The following is an 18,988-nucleotide window of genomic DNA, read 5'->3' on the forward strand; positions in this document are numbered from 1 at the left end:
ATATACAATTGATTTTCCTTCAACATATTGTATCCTCCTCGTAAAGTTCTCCTTCATGAGATCTGGACATGATTTGGTTGAAATTTGGAAAAAACGTATTTGAAGTTAGAATTTGGAAAAGAGTCCTATCTAGGCCGTGGCCAAACTGAAATTTTCTCATATCAAAAGATGAACAAGATCTTGACCTTAAAATGGTTTACAGCCTATAATCACCCATAAAAAAACATGAAGAAAACATCCCTTGCCCTTTTCTCCAACCACTCCAGCGATAATTCCAACGACAAAACTGTATTAACCTTTTGGCGACTTTATTCAGTTCTAATTTTTACATAATCTATTTTGGGTCCTCTCCTGTCAAATTTTGCAGTCTCCTCGAAAATTGAATCATCATAACTAAAATCATGGATAAAAAGATTTAAAATATAAATATAAATGCGAAGCTGAAAGATCAGAAAAGGCAACTGCAGAACACTTCCACACAATTCTTTTCCACATCCAATAACAAACTGAATGTTAAGTCAATGTTTTCCATTTTTTTCTTATATGTTATTTTTTTTCTTTTTTCTTTTTTTCTTTTCTGTTTTCTTCTCTTTTTCGGCTTTCAATATGGAATAGGATTTATGTCATTAACCTATTAGTGATCTCTAAAACACTATGATACAGCTACAGCGACAGAGGGCAGCTTAATCAATTTCACCTTCCTCAGGCTCAACATCCTTAGGATCACTTGGGAGAGTAGCGGGCTCACATTCTTCCTCATCATCATCCATCTTCATGTACAACCCAAGTTGCTCCAGAGCATTACTGCCTCCAAATTTGAAGCCGCCTAGCCCATCCTGGGAATGATCTGGACTGGTCTCATCTACCGAGCTAGGTAATTGCTCGGGTGGGACAGCAGTCAGCATCTCCAAATCCTCAAGAAACTTTGAATTCTCATTAATCTCTACAGTCTTTTCCATCTGCACGAAGCAATGGAAGTTTCATGTGATTCATTAGCTGAAGTGCGTCCAACGTTAAGCACGAGACCTTCTACAACATGTTCTACTCACCTGGAGTAATGCCTGTCTTGCTGCTTCTCTATCGAGCTCTCTCCTCCTCTTAGCCTCAGCTGCAGCTTCTGCTTCTGCACGTCTTTGAGCTTCTTCAGCAGCTTTGGCTTCTGCTTGCAACTTAGCTTTCTCTGATCATGGAAATTAACTTTATAAGGCTACCAATTCACATGCAAAGAATTTCCTCCATCTTTTTAGATATCGGGATTGTGAGAGGGCTACCTTTCCTCCTCCGCATCTCAAGTTCCTCCCTTTCACGACGAAGTTTCTCTGGATCGCCCTTCTCGACCTTTATAGCAAATTACAGGATGGAATGACAAGCTGGTCAAAATATTAAGGCAAAAGCAGTAGCAAGTCCTATAACAAGCAGATATACTCACCTCAACAAGTGTCTTCTCTCGAGCTTTTAAAATTGTATCTGCAAATCTGTTCTTCAGGAGAGCAGCTCTATAGAGCTTTTCAGGGGAGACCCTCCTGTCTGGCACACTCTCCCCTAAAATGTTAATAGCACAATGGATGAACCCACAAAACAAAAAAGGCAAAGGAATTAGACCAACTTTTGACTTCTCAAACTCACCGTCTTGATATGCTTCTGACTCAACAGATATTGGCATTTGCTGAGAACTTTGTTCCAGCTGGTCCATGCCACTGATAGACTCTGGAGATTAAAACACGGATTGAAATAGCAACATCTACCAAGTCAAGGGATAGAAAAACATAAGACAATAACCTGACTACAGGAACTATGACCACATGACAGAGCTGAAATAATTCAACAACATAACCTCAATACACCCTCTTGCACCAGTGAAAATCAAAACCTACAGAGCTCTCCCCCTCGCCCCCCCCCCCCACCCCACCCCTAAAAAAAACCTTCCTCCTTATCCCTGAGGTTTGATCTCTTAGCACACTCCCTTTCAATTCTATACATGCTCTATTCAGGACACTCCTAACAACAACGAAGCACAAAGCTTTAGGAGACAATAAGATCCCTTAAACCCATTCCACAAAACTACTAGTCGCCGCCCTTCATAAACCTTGTAGGTATTCTGCAGATATATCCACTTCCTAAATATCAGATAAGTGCTCAGTTTCAAATACAGGATTAACCAACAAAAACTATTAGCCGCCAGCACCTTGTAGGTATTCTGCAGATGTATCCACTTACTAGATTTCAGTTTCAACTACTGGATAACCATCAACAAGATCCTCTGCTATATAAAACAGAAAAGAACTACTTATCCAAAAAATAAAAAATCAGAAAGAAGCTCACGATCTCCATCAGCTAAACTACTGCCAGCTTCCTTCCCATCTACCTTTGCTGGCGAACTGTGATTCTGTGGCCAAACACCAGAGCAAAAAGTCGTATTAGGTTTCCAATTACTCTAAAAGCAGGTCCGATGACAATAATCATCATGAGGGTTCAAGTAGAAACTACAATGAGCTCTCTTCACCTGCTCAGCATGATCAGATGTTCTTTGAGCTTCAGACTCATCATCAGAAGAGCTACTAGAATCTGAATCTGGATGGAAGGAAGATGCAGGAACTAGAGTTAAGAAAGCATTGGGAATTCTTACAACGAAAGCTTTTCCTACTAAATCAGCAGATACAAGTTGCTTTTATATGGAGAAATAACGCTAAAGTACACTTCTATGGATGAACATGAATTTGTAACACCAATTAAGTATTTAAGTTTCTTTTCCAGCAAATATGGAGGTCTGCAGAAGCCGAACATGCGCGCAAATGATGCTGGAATGAATTTTCATTTTTTCCAAAAAAGTTGCATTGTCAAAGAAGCTTGAATATGAATGAAATAAAAGAAGAATAAACTCTATTCAAGCGACACAAGCAAACAATGATCAAGTCTTGATAAAAAAGAACCATTGGGCAAGAGAAGTACAAAACAAAATAGTAGCATAGCACAAACTTCAAAAAAGAAATAACTAAAGCTTACAACATAGAGGAACATAAAATTAAGGTAACTTCAAACTCAAACGTAAAGAAAATTCTATGAGTTTCTTGAATGAAGTAAATGTGGGGCCACAAGCACCCCATTTTTTTAGCAATTATGCAACATTACCAGCCAGGATCATCACTTATATGGCAAAACACTTGACTGGAAATTGATGAGTATCCAAAAGAGGGATAAAACAGCAAGTAATCAGTGTTTTGATTGACTATCATGGAGAGGAGTACTTGAGAAGGTTATGATATGACTATGACAAGCTTGACTTAAAAGATTTCTCCAAAAGTATTAACAATACAGCAACTTATGAGAATCCTCACTATGTAGTGCAGTGAAGAACCTGTAAAGAGGATATAAGATCAAACAATAGAAAATCTAATACTCCTATAAAACATTTTAAGTTATTAAAAATAACATTCGGAATATAAAGTATTCATCAAGCAAAAACAATTCAGAGTGTTAAAGATTTCCAGGTAATAAAAATTTAAGGAAAAAAGAAAAAGCACATCCCACAAGATGGTAAAACTAGTCTTATGACTAAAAGGCTTTTAATTTCATCTTGCTGGCCCTAGAAGATAAGACGGGGAAGATTTGAGATGATTGAACATGTAGGATGCACTATAAGAACGAACCAGCACAAATAAGATGAAGAGTATAGATGACTAATCAGAATTACCATTGGGACCCCCTGTATTTATACATTCATCTCTTTTCAGATCTGTATCTTTTTCAATGTCAACTGAAGGATAACTAGAGACAGGAGGCTCATTTCCACCAATATCAACCTCCTCATCAACATGGTCATTACCTGTACATTTCCAGTACTTAGAAGGAAAATCTTTGAAGTTTGAAATCTAACACCAAACCATATACAGCGTGGATGAAATCAAACAGAAAGAGTAAGAACCTCCGTCTACGTGCATGGATGAATTACTAAGCCCCAATTCATTTGGCAGCTGAAAAAACAAATAAGAGGGCACAATAATTCATTAACATCAACCACCCGGGGACAGCCTAATTCTACTTTGTATTTGAAGATGTATTCTTTGATTCTAAACTACCTCTATCTCACAAGGTTCAGCTTTTGCATTGCCTTTTTGTTTCTCTTGCAAAAACTTATCTAGAAGCTCCCGTAACGTGAACAAAGTATCATGGGGAAGAACATCAATGTCAATCTCAATCTCATCATCTCCAGCTGCTGTTCCATTTGAACTTTGTTCCTTCAAAAACTCAATGATGTTGTCTGGTAGATCACCAAGTGAAGCTTCTAGTTCACTGCTTAGTTTATGTTTCTCTTCATCAGTCATCTTGCATTTAGGAGGTTCTGGCATAATTACATGCTGCATTGGAGAAAGTCTCCTCTTCTTTGAAGCAGTTTCATTTTCTTCATGTAAACCGGATTTTTCTTCCACTGATCCAGCATGGTTAACAGGTAGCTTTTTCTCAATTGTTTTCCATCTTAGTTCAAAAAACTTGCTCATTGTATCAGCCATGATATGGACAATATTACCAGGGGGGTTATAGATCATTGCATTGGAGAATGTCAGTCTCACATCAGCAAGAAATTCCAGTGGACTCAAGTACGCACCTGAAGTAAGCCTCTTCTTTATTGTCCCCAAATCCATTGGATGTTTAATCACAGTGAAATAGTCGGGTATTTTTAACTTAACTATGTCAACAGGTTCATTAAACACGGGACCATGCTGATGCGACATTAACTTTTTCAACAAGTTCTCACACTGTTTCATCAATGTTGCTTTTGAAGTGGCTGGTGCTGAAGCAGATTTAAACCTGCCAGATGTCTCCCTGTTCAGGGCCGACGCCTTCTGACCAAGAAGGTTTGACTTTTTCGCGGGCCCAGTTCCTGCAGATTTCTTCTTGCTTGCTAAAGGAGGCCCTTTGTGTGCATTGCTACAGCTAACAATATCACTAGAAGATGAAACTGCAACTGCACTTGTCCTATAAAACTCAACTTTCTTCTGCAGAATTCTTATTTGGTCAAGATCAGATCTCAACTGCAGAACCAAGTTTTTCCTCTCAGATGCTGACAGCTTGGATAACGGGATAACTTGGATTGGCACAGCAAAACCATCATGTGAAGAAGAATTTGTATTTATCCATCTCTGCTGAGGAGCAAAAGAATGTCCTGAAACAGCAATTCCAGCATCGAATCTACATGAACTGCCAGAGCCTTCTGATTCGTAATTAGTGGCAAATGCAACAGAACCACCTCCACGCAACTTATCTTTCTTTGCCATTCAGACTGTAGAAAGAAGATTTTCCCCAACCTATCACAAAGGAAGAGATGTTCTCAGAAGGTCAATCCTGAAACCATCCATAAAAACCAAAGGAGTTACATTGGCAGAAAGTCCTAGATTATATTACAGAAGCATGATACAAAGAGCTCTAAGTGTAGAATATAGCTGTTACAACAGTTCAGAATAAAGTTTAATCAGACGTTTTCAACTTTACATTTAACTATTTAAGTCAGTTAATAAGTTTCCTCTTTTCTCTTATAACCTCATAGCTAGCTGTCCCATCTGAAATCAGTATGCTGCGAGGTAGTTACAAGCTCCATCACCTTTAATCCTTTTTTTTTTGCAATGTGTTACATGAATGAATGAATTGAGCACATTTTCGTATTATTTTCTCCCCTCTCTCCTCAGTTTCTTCAATTCTGTTTTCAATTTCATTTTTTCTCTTGTATTTTATTTGATCTTTCAGCTCGCACCAGCATCCTTCTGGAGCTTCTGAATATCAACCAGGGCGGACAACTAGGAATTCAAAGGAATTGATGGAATGACAAGGCTTAAATCAGAATTTCAAGCTTTTGTGAACGAGAGCGACAAAAGGTTCAAGCTGCTGTGAACTGCTCACTCTCATTTTGTTGCCAGTCCTCTCTTTCTACTGTGCTGGTTAAGGACAATTTGGAATCAATCGGAAGAAAGAAGAGAGTTATTGCAGGACGGAGACTATGCTTATTTGGATAGACGCTAATGGGCTTGCTGAAAACTCTCATCCTGCTCTGATAATAGTTATTCAAGGAACTCTGATGACATATAAGCAACAATCCTTGTGGGTGGAAATACAAGGCCGATTCTCTACGACCAACTCCAAAGATCACACCTAGATATAGAAGATGGTCTTCCCACTGCTTCAAAATGTGCAAAAGGGCGAGAGAACAAGGAAATATAACCTACTTACCACTTTCAGCTTTTTCCTTACGAAGGAGCTCTTGTGGATCAAGGTACGACTTATTCAAGGTTAAGAAGTAATCTCCTTTATAGACAGTCTCTCATTTGCTCTTTGCGGATGACACCCTGGTTTTCTGTGATGCCGATATGGATCAGTTGACCTACATGAAGCAGGTCTTGCAGTGGTTTAAGATAGTATCACGACTCAAAATCAACCTCGGCAAGTGAGAGATTTTCCCGATGGGTGAGGTTGCTAACATTGATGCTTTATCTTATGTTCTCAGATGTAAGGTGGGTTCCCTTCCCATTACTTACCTGGGTCTCTCATTGGGCGCTTCGCATAAGGATACTACGATTTGGAATCCAGTGCTTGAAAGGGTTGAAAAAAGATTAGCAGGCTGGCAGAAACGGTACTTGTCAAAAGGCGGTAAGGAAATGCTTATTAAAAGCACTTTATCGAGTATGCCCACCTATTACTTGTCCCTGTTGCAAGCTCATGTGAGCATCACAGAAAAACTGGAGCGGCTTCAAAGGAATTTTCTTTCGAATGCGGCGGATGGAACTAGAAAGTTTCATCTAGTGAATTGGCAGACAGTCACTTCCCCAAAGAAGTGGGGTAGACTTGGAGTAAAAGATCTTAGGGTATTCAACAAAACTTTGTTGGGGAAGTGGTGGTGGAGATTCGGGGTAGAAGAGCATGCTCTATGGAGGGAGGTCATAGTAGAAAAGTACGATTCCACTGGAGGGGGTTGGAGGACCAAGGCAATCACAGCACCTTTCGGGTGTCGCATGTGGAGGAACATCATGAAGAATTGGAAAGCCTTCAGGGGCAACATCACTTACAGGGTGGGAGATGGAAGGAGAATCAGCTTTTGGAATCATAGGTGGTGTGGAGAGGATACTCTGAATGTCTCCTTCCCCACGTCTTCAGAGTTCCAAACCAGAAGGAATTGATGGTCCAACAGATTCGTAAGGAGCATGAAGGGGGGTTAGTATGAGACCTCTCATTTAGAAGGAACATGCAAGATTGGGAGATTGCGGAGCTCCAAGATTTGTTGACACTGCTATATAGGCAAGACAGGCCCCAGCCATCTTGTGATTCTTGGAGAAGGGGTTTGCGTGGCGATGGTTTGTTCACCGTAAAGTCCTTTTACCAGAGTATGTTGGTGAGAAAGGAGGCCACTTTTCTATACTGCTCAATCTGGATTCCTAAGGCGCCCACGAAGGTGTGCTTTTTTGCATGGCTAGCGGCGAGGAAAGTGATTTTGACTGCTGAAAATCTGCGAAAGAGAGGAATTACACTTGTTAGTTGGTGCTAGGGGACCTGGAAACAGCCTTCCTACCCTTCGGGGTAGGGGTAAGGTCTGCGTACATATTACCCTCCCCAGACCCCACTTGTGGGATTATACTGGGTCGTTGTTGTTGTTGTTGTTGTAGTTGGTGCTAGGGGAAGAAGTTGATCATCTTTTGTTGCATTGTCCTGTGTCCTCGTCTTTGTAGAGGGTAATCCTGAATCTTTTTGGTGTTCAATGGGTGATGTCAAGCACTGTAAAGGAAATGTTATACAGCTGGGCCGGTTTACGTAGAAGAAGAAAGCAAAAAGCGTGGAAGTTCACCCTGTTAGCTCTCATGTGGATAGTTTTGGGGGAGAGAAATAGGAGAGCTTTTGAGGGGGATTGAGTCTCCTTTTTCACATCTTAAGAATAGTCTTTCATCTTTGATCGCTTTTCGGTGCACTCATATAGCCCCTACTTGTATAGAAGATTGGGCGTCTTTTGTAGAGAATCATGTTCTGATGTAAATTCTCTACTTTTTGGTATACTTCCTGTATACGGGAGTTCTCTCCCTTTTGATTAATATAATTTACCTTATCAAAAAAAAAGACAGTAAATACTTAATGGATAAGTATGATGCTCATTAGGAATATGATATCACTTGTTTCTCAAATGATGATGTTTAGGAATAAAAATTAGAAATTTAGTATAAGAAGATCGGTCCCATGCTGAATTAGAAATTTGCAGCAAATATATGCAATCCTCGCTAAAAGTCGTGCCTTAATTGTGCCTTTGCAATAAAACCCCAACAAACACTTGTTGCTTTTCTAAGTTGATTCACTTTTGATAACACTAGCTATAAAGGGGATGAAAGTCTCAAGAATCTGATTAAAGCATCACGTGAGGGAGCTATACCTGAGACCTCCTTCCAGAATAGGTTAGTTTGGTACGACAGTAAGTTATTCAACACATGATTCATTAGAAGGGATCCATGTCTCCTAGCCATTCATAAGAGACAGAGCAGCATTTATTGGCCTTCATTATTCGAGGACGGCAGAAAGCAGGTTATAAGTGTGTGATACTTGCCAAAAGTGTAAAGTAGAGAATGTAGCATATCTATGTTACTACAAAACCCTGCCTATTCTTGAGAGGGCACTTGAATATGCAGTTATGAATTTTATAATGGGGCGGCCAAGTAAGAGGGTAAGATCATCTCTGTGATTGTAGATTGTTATAGCAATATATGTTCATATTTTCTCATTGACATACTCTTCTCCGTTGTCCAAGTGGCTAGAATATTCTCAGATAATAAACAGCATGGACTACTTACAAGCAGATTCTCTACCAACGAGATCTTCTAAAACCTTTTTTCAGATGGAACTTTTTTCAGGAATACAGGTCAGATTACAACTTAGCTTAGTCAACCCTCCACAAATAGATGGAAAGCCCAAGCAACTCAACGGCTTCCTAAAGACCTACTGAGATGTGTGAATAGACACAAATCCAGTTGGATCATGGATGTCCTACACATAATATTTGTAGAATAAGAAATAACCCCTCAGCTCCGGGGATGACACCATTACAGACAATTACAAGCTTTACAGATATAGTAGGCAATTGACTGCCAAGTCCTACCGACCGACCTCACTAAAACCCAAAATGGAATGAAACTTCAAGCTGACCAAAGGAGTTCCTAAGGAAGAAGCTGAAGTGGGTGATTGACAACCATGGCTATTAGAAGGACCCTTAAGCTATACCAAAGTACTACTGGCGAAAAACGAGGGACATATGGTCTTTCACGCGTCAAAAATTAAAAAAGAGATTGAAGATCACATTGTTGCTTCAGTCGAGCTACTAGTGAGCACTTCCTTTTTAATAAGGGAGCTAACACTGTGCACTCGTAATGGACAACCATAAGTGAAACCCATAGACGTACTCAATCGAGATTGGTCACCAAGGAATATGCTGCAACAATGAAGTTTTGGTTACAAGAGATAGCTAAATTGGAGGATTTCAACTTTTTATTCCCCCATTCCCGGATTTCAAACCTTTCGGACAAGGTATAACCGAAGGAGGAGGGAAAGCAAAATGAAGGATCCAACGAAGAGCTTGAAGGATAGTACGTACCCATTGTGGCAGTTAAATGAAGCTTAATTTCCGAACTTCCAAATTTTGTCGTTTAGTCCCATTTAAAATTTTCCTTTTATTTTATTACCTCATTGCAAGTTGTCCCATGGAATCAGTGCGGCCCAAAGTTTAGGGCTTTGGTTTAACAGCACCTGGGAGTTTGGTTTAATAATACTGCAAAATATATGATAGGCGCATGTCGCGAGTTCGGATCTTGTTTAGTGAACCAAGACTAGTTTTTATGTGGAGAGGCGTAGAAGGGCAAGCCTATTTTTCACCAACTTTCAAGAAAGAAACTCCATAAAAAGAAGGCACTGGTTCTAAGAAGAATAGCGAGACTAATTGGTCCAGCAGTCTCATACATTCATCAAAGTCCTCCTAAGAATTTAACGGCGATGGCCTATTATCATTGTTTCCTGGTGACCTACGTTGACTATGGTGCGGTATCCGATACAGATGCAGATCTAAAAGTGGAATTCTCCATCACATAAATTTTAGGATTCGGGGATATAATTAGAGTGCGGATATGGGTGTTGTGATACAACCAATAAATGTATATTACAACATATAAAGTATATATTTCGACTAATTAAGGTTATAGAATTAAAACTAACAAAATGTAATTCTTTATACATACTTAGGGGTCATTTGGTTCAAGGGATTAGGTAGGTTATTTCGATATAAATTTTGAGATTAAATTTATCCCAAGCTTAGTAGGAGGTATAGTTAAAATAAGTATTTTTTTTATACCAAAATCTCGATATAACTTATCCCATATAGAGGTGATAAATTACCTAGGTTTAAATCCTGGTTATAATCTAGATATCTGGTTTTGGAGGACCAAGGCAATCACAACACCTTTCGGATGTGGCATGTGGAGCAGCATCAGGAAGAATTGGGAATCCTTCAGTGGCAACATCTCTTACAGGGTGGGAGGGGGGAGGAGAATCAGCTTTTGGAATCATAGGTGGTGTGGAAAGGATACTCCGAGGGTCTCGTTCCCCCACGTCTTCAGAGTTTCAAACCAGAAGGAATTGATGGTCCAACAGATTCGTAAGGAGCATGAAGGGGGTAGTATGGGACCTCTCATTTAGAAGGAACATGCAAAATTAGGAGATTGCAGAGCTCCAAGATTTATTGACACTGCTATATGGGCAAGACAGGCCTCAGCTATCTTGTGATTCTTGGAGATGGGATTTGTGCGGCGATGGTCTGGTCACCGTAAAGTCCTTTTACCATAGTATGTTGGTGAGAGAGGATGCCTCTTTTCCATACTCCTCAATCTAGATTCCTAAGGCGCCCACGAAGGTGTGCTTTTTTGCATGGCTAAGCGGCGAGGGGAGTGATTTTGACTGCTGAGAATCTGCGAAAGAGGGAAATTACACTTGTTAGTTGGTGCTATATGTGTAAAAGCTCAGGGGAAGAAGTTGATCATCTTTTGTTGCATTGCCCTGTATCCTCGGCTTTGTGGAGGGCGATCCTAAACCTTTTTGGTGTTCAATGGGTGATGCCAAGTAGTGTAAAGGAAATGCTATATAGCTGGGCCGGTTTCCGTAGAAGAAGAAAGCAAAAGGCGTGGAAGTTCGCCCCGTTAGCTCTCATGTGGATAGTTTGGGGGAGAGAAATAGGAGAGTTTTTGAGGGGATTGAGTCTCTTTTTTCACATCTTAAGAATAGTCTTTGTATCTTTGATCGCTTTTTGATGTACTCATATAGCCCCTATTTGTATAGAAGATTGGGCGTCTTTTGTAGAGAATCATGTTCTGATGTACATTCTCTACTTTTTGGTATACTTCTTGTATACGGGAGTTCTCTCTTTGATTAATACAATTTACCTTATCAAAAAAAAAAATATCCTGGTTTTGAACTAGACGATCCGCTAATATTTTATTCATAAGATATCTCAAGTAATAGGAAAGCATTCTCAAACTTTATAACTACATACACATATGTGTGTGTGTGTCTGTATAGGGTCTTGCTAACATACCACATGAAGGTAGTATGTTAGCTTTGTACCCATTTTTTAAATCCCCAAAATACTCACGCCAGCACATTAAAAACAACATAATGAGATGTGTTACATTCCCCAAATCAGGCGACTAGCCAAGTACGCATTTGTAATCTCTGGACGGCGAATCAATTTTCTTTATTCTACCATTTCTACTCAGGGGAGCGCCTAGTGTCCACCGCCACTCTCTATTTTTCACAACCACCTTTCTCCTTCCCGCCATAACAAAGAGTGGAGAGTGGATGTTTACGGGGAGAAAAAGAGAGAGTTGGTATGAAATTTCCTCACCATAGAACCAACAGAAATTGGATGTCATCTATTTCTAAATTGTCGGCTAGAATCTCATGCTAAAATGATCTAAACTGATCATTATCTCCAAAAATCCCGTGCTACATTGTCGGCTAGAATGTTGTTTAAAAAATTTATTGTGTTTGATTCAAGCTTTATCAGTTTTCTCTTTATTCCTTTGGTTCGCCATGGATGATGGGAAGGGAGAGAAGAATAAAAAGGTGGGTTTAACTTTTGGTGAAAAGATAAAATAGTCCACCCATCTAATTTCCTTAAATGCCCTCAAATACGATATGGGCACACCCATGTCGTGTCGACACCGGTGCGGCAGTAAATTTGAAGAGTTCGAGCAACATAGCTGGCAACCCCCCATTCAAGGTCAAGGTTGTTATTTACAGGGTCATGCCTAGCCTTGATCTAGAAGGAGATAGGATGGAGAGAAGAGCTCGGGTCCTCGAGATCTCACATACCGCACATTCGTTGGAGAAACTTCATGTCCTTCTCTCGAGATCCTATCTACATAGGAATCTTATTCTCATGTCCTTCTCTCGAGATCCTATCTACATAGAAATCTTACTCTCATGTCCTTCTCTCGAGATCCTGTCTACATTGAAATCTTACTCTCTTCCACACATTACCGATGGATGTTGCCACAGCCACTATCACTTTGGGTGTGATTTGAGCATATGTCTTTTTACTTTTTCTAAATCTTTCTTTATTCTCTTGGTTACTTCTGCTATGTTTTCAAATATCACTCTATCTTTTATATTATGATTGATCTTTCAGCTGTAGTTACAAAGTTTTACATATATGGTAAACACCGCAGAAAACTCAGAGAGGCAAGCTTTTCCCATTAATTTCATGGTAAATGAAACCTAACTCGTTCATGGGAGGAACTTTATCATGTAAAATTAACATAATAGATATTCCAAAAATTGAGTAGATACCTAATCGATCTACAGAACAAGCTAATTACAGAGTGCTCACTAATTTTACAGCTTCAATTTGAACGAACTTGTTATTCCACGAAAAAGGAATCCAACAGGACAATTAGGAGTAGTTATCAAGACTCACTCGCTAATATCAATTACCTTTTGCTTAATCACCAGTTGATCCCCAGAGGCAAAGCCCAATTCCACCAAGATTATATGATTCGATGAAATAAACCAAAATCAAACAGGAAACCCTAGAATTGTTAACCTAAGCCCTAATTTGATCTCTAGCACATGCAAGAAGAATGAAATTACGCGAGGAGTTGAATTTTTACGAACCTTAGAATGAAAATTGAGCAAATTATAGGGCAAGCCGCTGCGGATCACAAGCGAAGCTGAAAGCACGAAGCACCAGCTCTTCTTCAATACTAGAAAGCAGATAACTTTTTTTTTTTCTTTTCCTTTTTTCTTTTTCTCTCGCTCTTTTTTTTCTGTTAAGAGTGAGAAACGTGGGCAAAGTACACAAGCGGGTTTGTCGTACCGTTAACGCCTTTAAATAGACGAGAATTGTTGACTTTCCTACCGACTTAAGTCAAATCTCAACCGTTGAATCTTGCGTGCGGCTAATCCAACGGATGATATCATCTATAGGGCTTCTGTTCATATCTTGATCTGACGGGTGAAAACCACCTCAGCTTAGGGTGTGTTTGGTACGGAAAAAAATATTTTTCAATTTTATACTCCAGTCTCCAGTAGAGCTTTCCTTCGAAAGACGCAGAAACTCAACATATGTGGGTTCAATTAAACATATGTGGGTTCAATTAACTTGAGTGCATAAGCATAGCAATAGTAGTTACGTTATACCTTACACGTAGGGGTGGGCGTTCGGTATTTCGGTATTCGATATTCGATTTATTAATTGTATATACCAAATACCGTACTATAATATTTCGGTACGGTTCGATATTTCTTATTTTGGTTCGGTACAATTTCGATTTAAACTAAATCTTCACTGTCTCCCCCTCCATTAATTAGCAAAATCTGGCGCCAACATTATTTTACCTTCAATTACTCTAATAGTAAAGATAGAAACTCTAAACTAATCAAAGATTAGATGATATGATTTATAGTTGTCTGTCTTCCAATGACTAGTTCATTTTGTACTAAGCCCATCAAATGACAATGTTACAGCAGATGAACATAAATTTTCAAATGTACTTGAGGCTGATAAATACTCATAAACAAGAAAAGAATGATGACATTTTCTTAACATTATTTCAACAGATAGATGGTCCTTCCCTATTTCTTTTTCCTTTCCGAATGGGCCTTGTTCCTGTTTCTGGCCCATCACAGTTTGCAGTTTAGCACAATTATCTTCTGCTTCATAGTCCATTGCTCACTGAGATGCTGTAGCAGAGTTGAGTAGAGTAACCAATTAGAACTAATAATGACAGGGACACCGAAATATTGATCTCACCTCATTAATCTATTTCGGTATTTCGGTATACCGAAATATCAATAATCCAATATCGTATACTGTACCGAATTACCGAAATACCGAAATTTCTGTACCGAAATAAACCGAAGTACCGAAATACCAAATTAATTCGGTTCGGTTCGGAATTCGGTTTTTCGGATTTTATGTCCACCCCTACTTAACTTGTATGCATATAATTTACTAAGTAAAACTTATTTGTTTTTATTTTCAATTAAACGCACGAATTGTATTAAAAAGGACACTACAATTTACCGTGTTTACTAATTTTATTTATTATTATGGATGGTTATGTGTAGTTATTTAGCTTATCTTAACTAGCAAGCGTATAAATTAAGGTAAAAATATTCATATGTTAGAATAGAATTATACTTAGAGTGAATGTCTGTCTTTTAGAGAATTTGTTTGTCACGATCCAAATCTACCATGTCATGATGGCACCTATCGTGGAACTAGGCAAGCCGACTCTTTTACCAAAACAACCCGATATTTCAATTCAAAGATTACCTCAAGCTATATAATTAATAAAACTTCATAAGAAATCTGAATAACAAAGTGCGGAAAGAAAAGTCTGACATCGGGGTGTCACTAGTCATGAGCATCTACTAAAAACTGTCCGATAATACTAAGACTAATACAGTCTGGAAAACAACTAAAAACATCTATAGGGAGATAGGAGGGAGAAGAGCAGGACTGCGATCACCATGCAGCTACCTTGCTAACTCCAACAGATCCGCGACGGATGAAATCAAAACTCGCTAGCACGTCCAGCTATCCTGGATCTGCATACAAGGTGCAGGGAGTAAGGTGAGTACGCCAACTTAGTAAGTAATAAAAGTAAATAAAGACTGAGCAGTAGTGATGACCAGCAAAACACATAAAGTCCACATCATGTAACCTCATTAAATACAACATGCTTTCAATTCAGCGTGTGAGTCAAATTATCTCATTAAAAATCCAATTTTCATTAAAAATTATTTGAAGATATTTTTCAACGGTTTCAACAGAGACCCAATGCAAAAGAAAGTGAAAGTGATGAAAATCATAAATAGTCTCTTGGGAAAAACATCACTCATAGCAGCCCCTCGGGCAGCCTCACAGTCACTCGTATATAGCCCCTCGGGCATATCTCATATCACTCATTTAAGGTACTTGCGCTCACTATGGGTGTGCAGACTCCGGATGGGCTCCTACAGCCCAAGCGCTATATCAAGCCACCTCGTGGCATAAATCAATCAAACCCTCGACCTCACATAATCATGAATTAGTAACAACATACTGCGGCGCGTAACCCGATCACATAATATCCTTATAAAATAGGCCCTCGGCCTCACTCAGTCATAGACCTCTCAAGACACTCAGGCTATCAGTAAGAACATGGTGCTCAGCCCAAAATAACGTTTTATATGCATCAAAAGGGGTAATAAAGACTGAGTTATGAAATTAGTAAACATAGCATGAGTGAGTATGTATTTTCAATCAAAACAGTGAGAGGATAATAAGAAAAAGGCTCTCAATGGTCCAAATAGCTCCGGCACAAGGCCCAATTATGACATTCAGCCCAATTTATAGAAATTCTTTCCAAAACACATAAGTATCATATAGTTTCAGTCAAATACGCAACTTTATAGTTGTTGCGGGATAGACCAAGTCACAATCTCCAACGGTGCACGCCCACACGCCTGTCACCTAGCATGTGTGTCATCTCAAAGTAGTAAAACGAAGTAAAATTCGGGGTTTCATACCCTCAGGACTAGATTTACAATCATTACTTACCTCAAACCGGTTAAATTCATAATCCGCGATGCTCTTGCCTCTCGAACCGGCCTCCAAATGCCTTGAATCTAGCCACAAACAATTCGATACAATCAACACGAGCTAAAGGAATCAATCACATAAGAAAATGCTAAGCTTTATGTCAAAAGTCAAAAAGTCAATTCAAAGTTGGGCCCCAGGCCCATGTTTCGAAATCCGACCAAAGTCACAAAATCCGATAACCCATTCGATTATGAGACTAACCATACTAGTTTCACCCAATTCCGACTTCGAATCAACTTTCAAATCCCAAAAGTTCATTTTATGAAACTCCACAATTTTTTCCCAAATTTCATCCCAAATTACTAATCAAATGACGAAATCAATGGTATATTCATGATTATTAGCCAAAACCGAGTTAGAATTACTTACCCCACTGATTTCCTTGAAACACTCCCAAAAATTCGCCTCAAACAGAGCTCTCAAAGTCCAAGATGTGAAATAAAACCCTAAACCTCGCTTATATAGTGCCCTCTAAACTTCCATTCCGTGGTCCACGTATTTCTCACCGCGGCTGCATACACCTCACCGCGGTCCACGTTAAATCCACCGCGACCGCATACCTGACGCCTTTCCTTTTCGGGGTCCGCGAACTTCCCACCGCGGCCGCATTTCTTCTACCACAGTCTATGAAATCCACTCCGCGGCCGCACCTCCAAGATCCGAGACCTGCAACTTTCCAACACCAAATATTAGATATTTCCAACTTCTAGAGCCAAATAGTGATCTGATAACCACCCGAAACTCGCCCAAGGCCCTCGGGACCTTGACCAAGCATACCAAAACATCCCATAACATCAATCGAACTTAGTCGAACCTTCGAAACCCTCAAAAAACATCAAAACACCATACTACACTTGGATTCAAGCCTAAGAACTTCTACATTTTCAAATTCCACAAACGATGCTGGAACCTACCCAATTACCTCTGAATGAACTGAAATTTTGCACACAAGACATAAATGATACTACAAACCTACTCCAACTTCCGGAATTCCATTCCGGCCCCGATATCAAATTCTTCCACTATCCACTGCCGGCCAAAATTCCAACTTTTGCCAATTCAAGCCTAATTCTACCACGGACCTCCAAATCACATTCTGGATGTGCTCCGAAGTCCAAAATCACCTAACGGAGCTAACAGAACCATGAAAATTCATATCCGAGGTCATTTACACATAAGTCAATATCCGATCAACTTTCCCAACTTAAGCCTTCATAAAGAGGAGGCTAAGTGCCTCATTCCACTCCAAAGTCACTCCAGACCCGAATCAACCAACACGATATAATAAAACACAACTGAAGAACACAAAAGAAAGTAGGAATGAGGGAAATATGGCTATAACTCATGAAACGACCGATTGGGTCGTTACATTGTTACTTTGTGGCTAAGTCATTATTCCCCCTATAAATAGAGAGGTTTTATCCCATTGTAAATCATCTAAAATTCATTAAGAATTACCTCTATCGTTTCCTTGCAATATTCAATAAGAATTACCTCTCGTATCAAAGTTCTATTGTAAAGCTATTTCTCTCATTTAAGATGTGTAAGGCAGATGTTACTATAATTTCTGGTAGTAGTAATCTAATTGAAGGCTCTGGAAGAGCTACTATAATTTTGTCTAAGGGAACAATACTTATCATATATAATGCAATGTTCACCTCTAAGTCCAAGAGGAACTTGTTGAGTTTTAAAAATATCCGCCGAAATGGATATCATATTGAGACAATAGCCGGGAATAATCTTGAATATCTGATCATTACTAAAAATGTCTCTGGCCAGAGGAGGGTTATTGAGAAGTTCTCATCCTTATCTTATGGCATGTATTGGACAAAAATTAGTGCAATTGAGGTGCATTCTATCGTAAAGCAAAAGGTTACTGATTCCAATACTTTTGTACTTTGGCGTGATCGATTGAGACATCCTGGATCAATTATGATGAGATGGATTATAGAAAACTCAAATGGGCATACGTTAAAGAATTTAAAGATTCTTTTAAATAATGAATTCTCTTGCACTTCTTGTTATCAAGGCAATTTATTATTAGACCATCACCAACAAAGGTTGAGTTTGAGTCCTCTGCGTTTCTGAAACGTATACAAGGGGACATTTGTGGACCTATTCACCCATCTAGTGGGTCGTTTAGATATTTTATGATCTTAATAGATGCATTTTCTACAAAGTCTCATGTGTGCCTATTGTCATCTCGCAACCTGGCGTATGCAAAATTAATGGCACAAATAATTCGATTACAGGCACAGTTTCCCAATAATCCAATTAAATTTATTAGACTTGATAATGTTGCTAAACTTTCATCCTAGACATTTAATGATTATTGCTTATTAGTTGGTATAAAAGTGGAACATTCTGCAGCTCATGTTCACACTCAAAATGGCCTTGCAGAGTCTTTGATTAAATGTCTGCAATTGATAGTAAGATTGTTACTCATGAAAACGAGATTACCCACTTCAGTTTGGGGTCACGTCATTTTGTATGCATCAATTCTAGTTTGTCTCAGACCGGCAAATTATCATCAATATTCTTAGTTACAATTAGTTTTGGGTCATGAACCTAATATATCCTATTTAAAAAAATTTGGATGTGCAGTATATATGCCTGTAGCACCGCCATATCGCACCAAAATGGGTTCCCAACGAAGGTTAGGAATTTTTGTTGGGTTTGAATCATCCTCCATTATTCGCCACCTCCAAACATTAACGGAGGATTTGTACACTACACGATTTGCAGACTGCCGATTCGATGAGACACTTTTTCCAAAATTAGGGGGGAGAAAATGGTGAAACCAAACCAAAAATTTTGTGAAAAAATCCATCATTGTCT

General features: G+C 39.1%; 1 protein-coding gene across 3 annotated transcripts; it reads right to left on the reverse strand.

Moving 5' to 3' along the window:
• Positions 1-456: 456 nt before the first annotated feature.
• On the reverse strand, positions 457-13,365 carry LOC107790172 (transcription factor GTE8). 3 transcript variants are annotated; one of them, XM_075250569.1, is made up of 11 exons: positions 13,177-13,365; positions 4,077-5,340; positions 3,923-3,971; positions 3,692-3,823; positions 2,504-2,571; positions 2,323-2,386; positions 1,627-1,707; positions 1,430-1,542; positions 1,272-1,338; positions 1,050-1,180; positions 457-959 (listed from the first exon to the last, which is right to left on the reverse strand). In XM_075250569.1, the coding sequence occupies exons 2-11, from the start codon at positions 5,271-5,273 to the stop codon at positions 684-686; spliced, it is 2,178 nt and encodes a 725-aa protein (XP_075106670.1). In that variant the 5' UTR covers positions 5,274-5,340; positions 13,177-13,365; the 3' UTR covers positions 457-683. The 3 variants fall into 3 exon arrangements, with proteins under 3 accessions (XP_075106670.1, XP_075106671.1, XP_075106672.1); XM_075250570.1 differs by having other exon boundaries at positions 4,077-5,303; positions 13,177-13,363; XM_075250571.1 differs by lacking the exons at positions 2,323-2,386; positions 2,504-2,571.
• Positions 13,366-18,988: the final 5,623 nt, after the last annotated feature.

This window comes from Nicotiana tabacum, chromosome 3 (assembly GCF_000715075.1).
Source record: "Nicotiana tabacum cultivar K326 chromosome 3, ASM71507v2, whole genome shotgun sequence".
In the NCBI taxonomy this organism is placed as follows: domain Eukaryota; kingdom Viridiplantae; phylum Streptophyta; class Magnoliopsida; order Solanales; family Solanaceae; genus Nicotiana; species Nicotiana tabacum.

What these genes read in the sequence shown, in the direction of transcription:
- LOC107790172 (XM_075250569.1), bottom strand. Translation starts at nt 5,273, where the DNA reads ATGGCAAAGAAAGATAAGTTGCGTGGAGGTGGTTCTGTTGCATTTGCC. An exon ending in AAATACAGGGGGTCCCAATG is followed by an intron (nt 2,572 to 3,691) that starts GTAATTCTGATT and finishes CCTTCCATCCAG; the next exon opens with ATTCAGATTCTAGTAGCTCT. An exon ending in GTCAGAAGCATATCAAGACG is followed by an intron (nt 1,543 to 1,626) that starts GTGAGTTTGAGA and finishes TTAACATTTTAG; the next exon opens with GGGAGAGTGTGCCAGACAGG.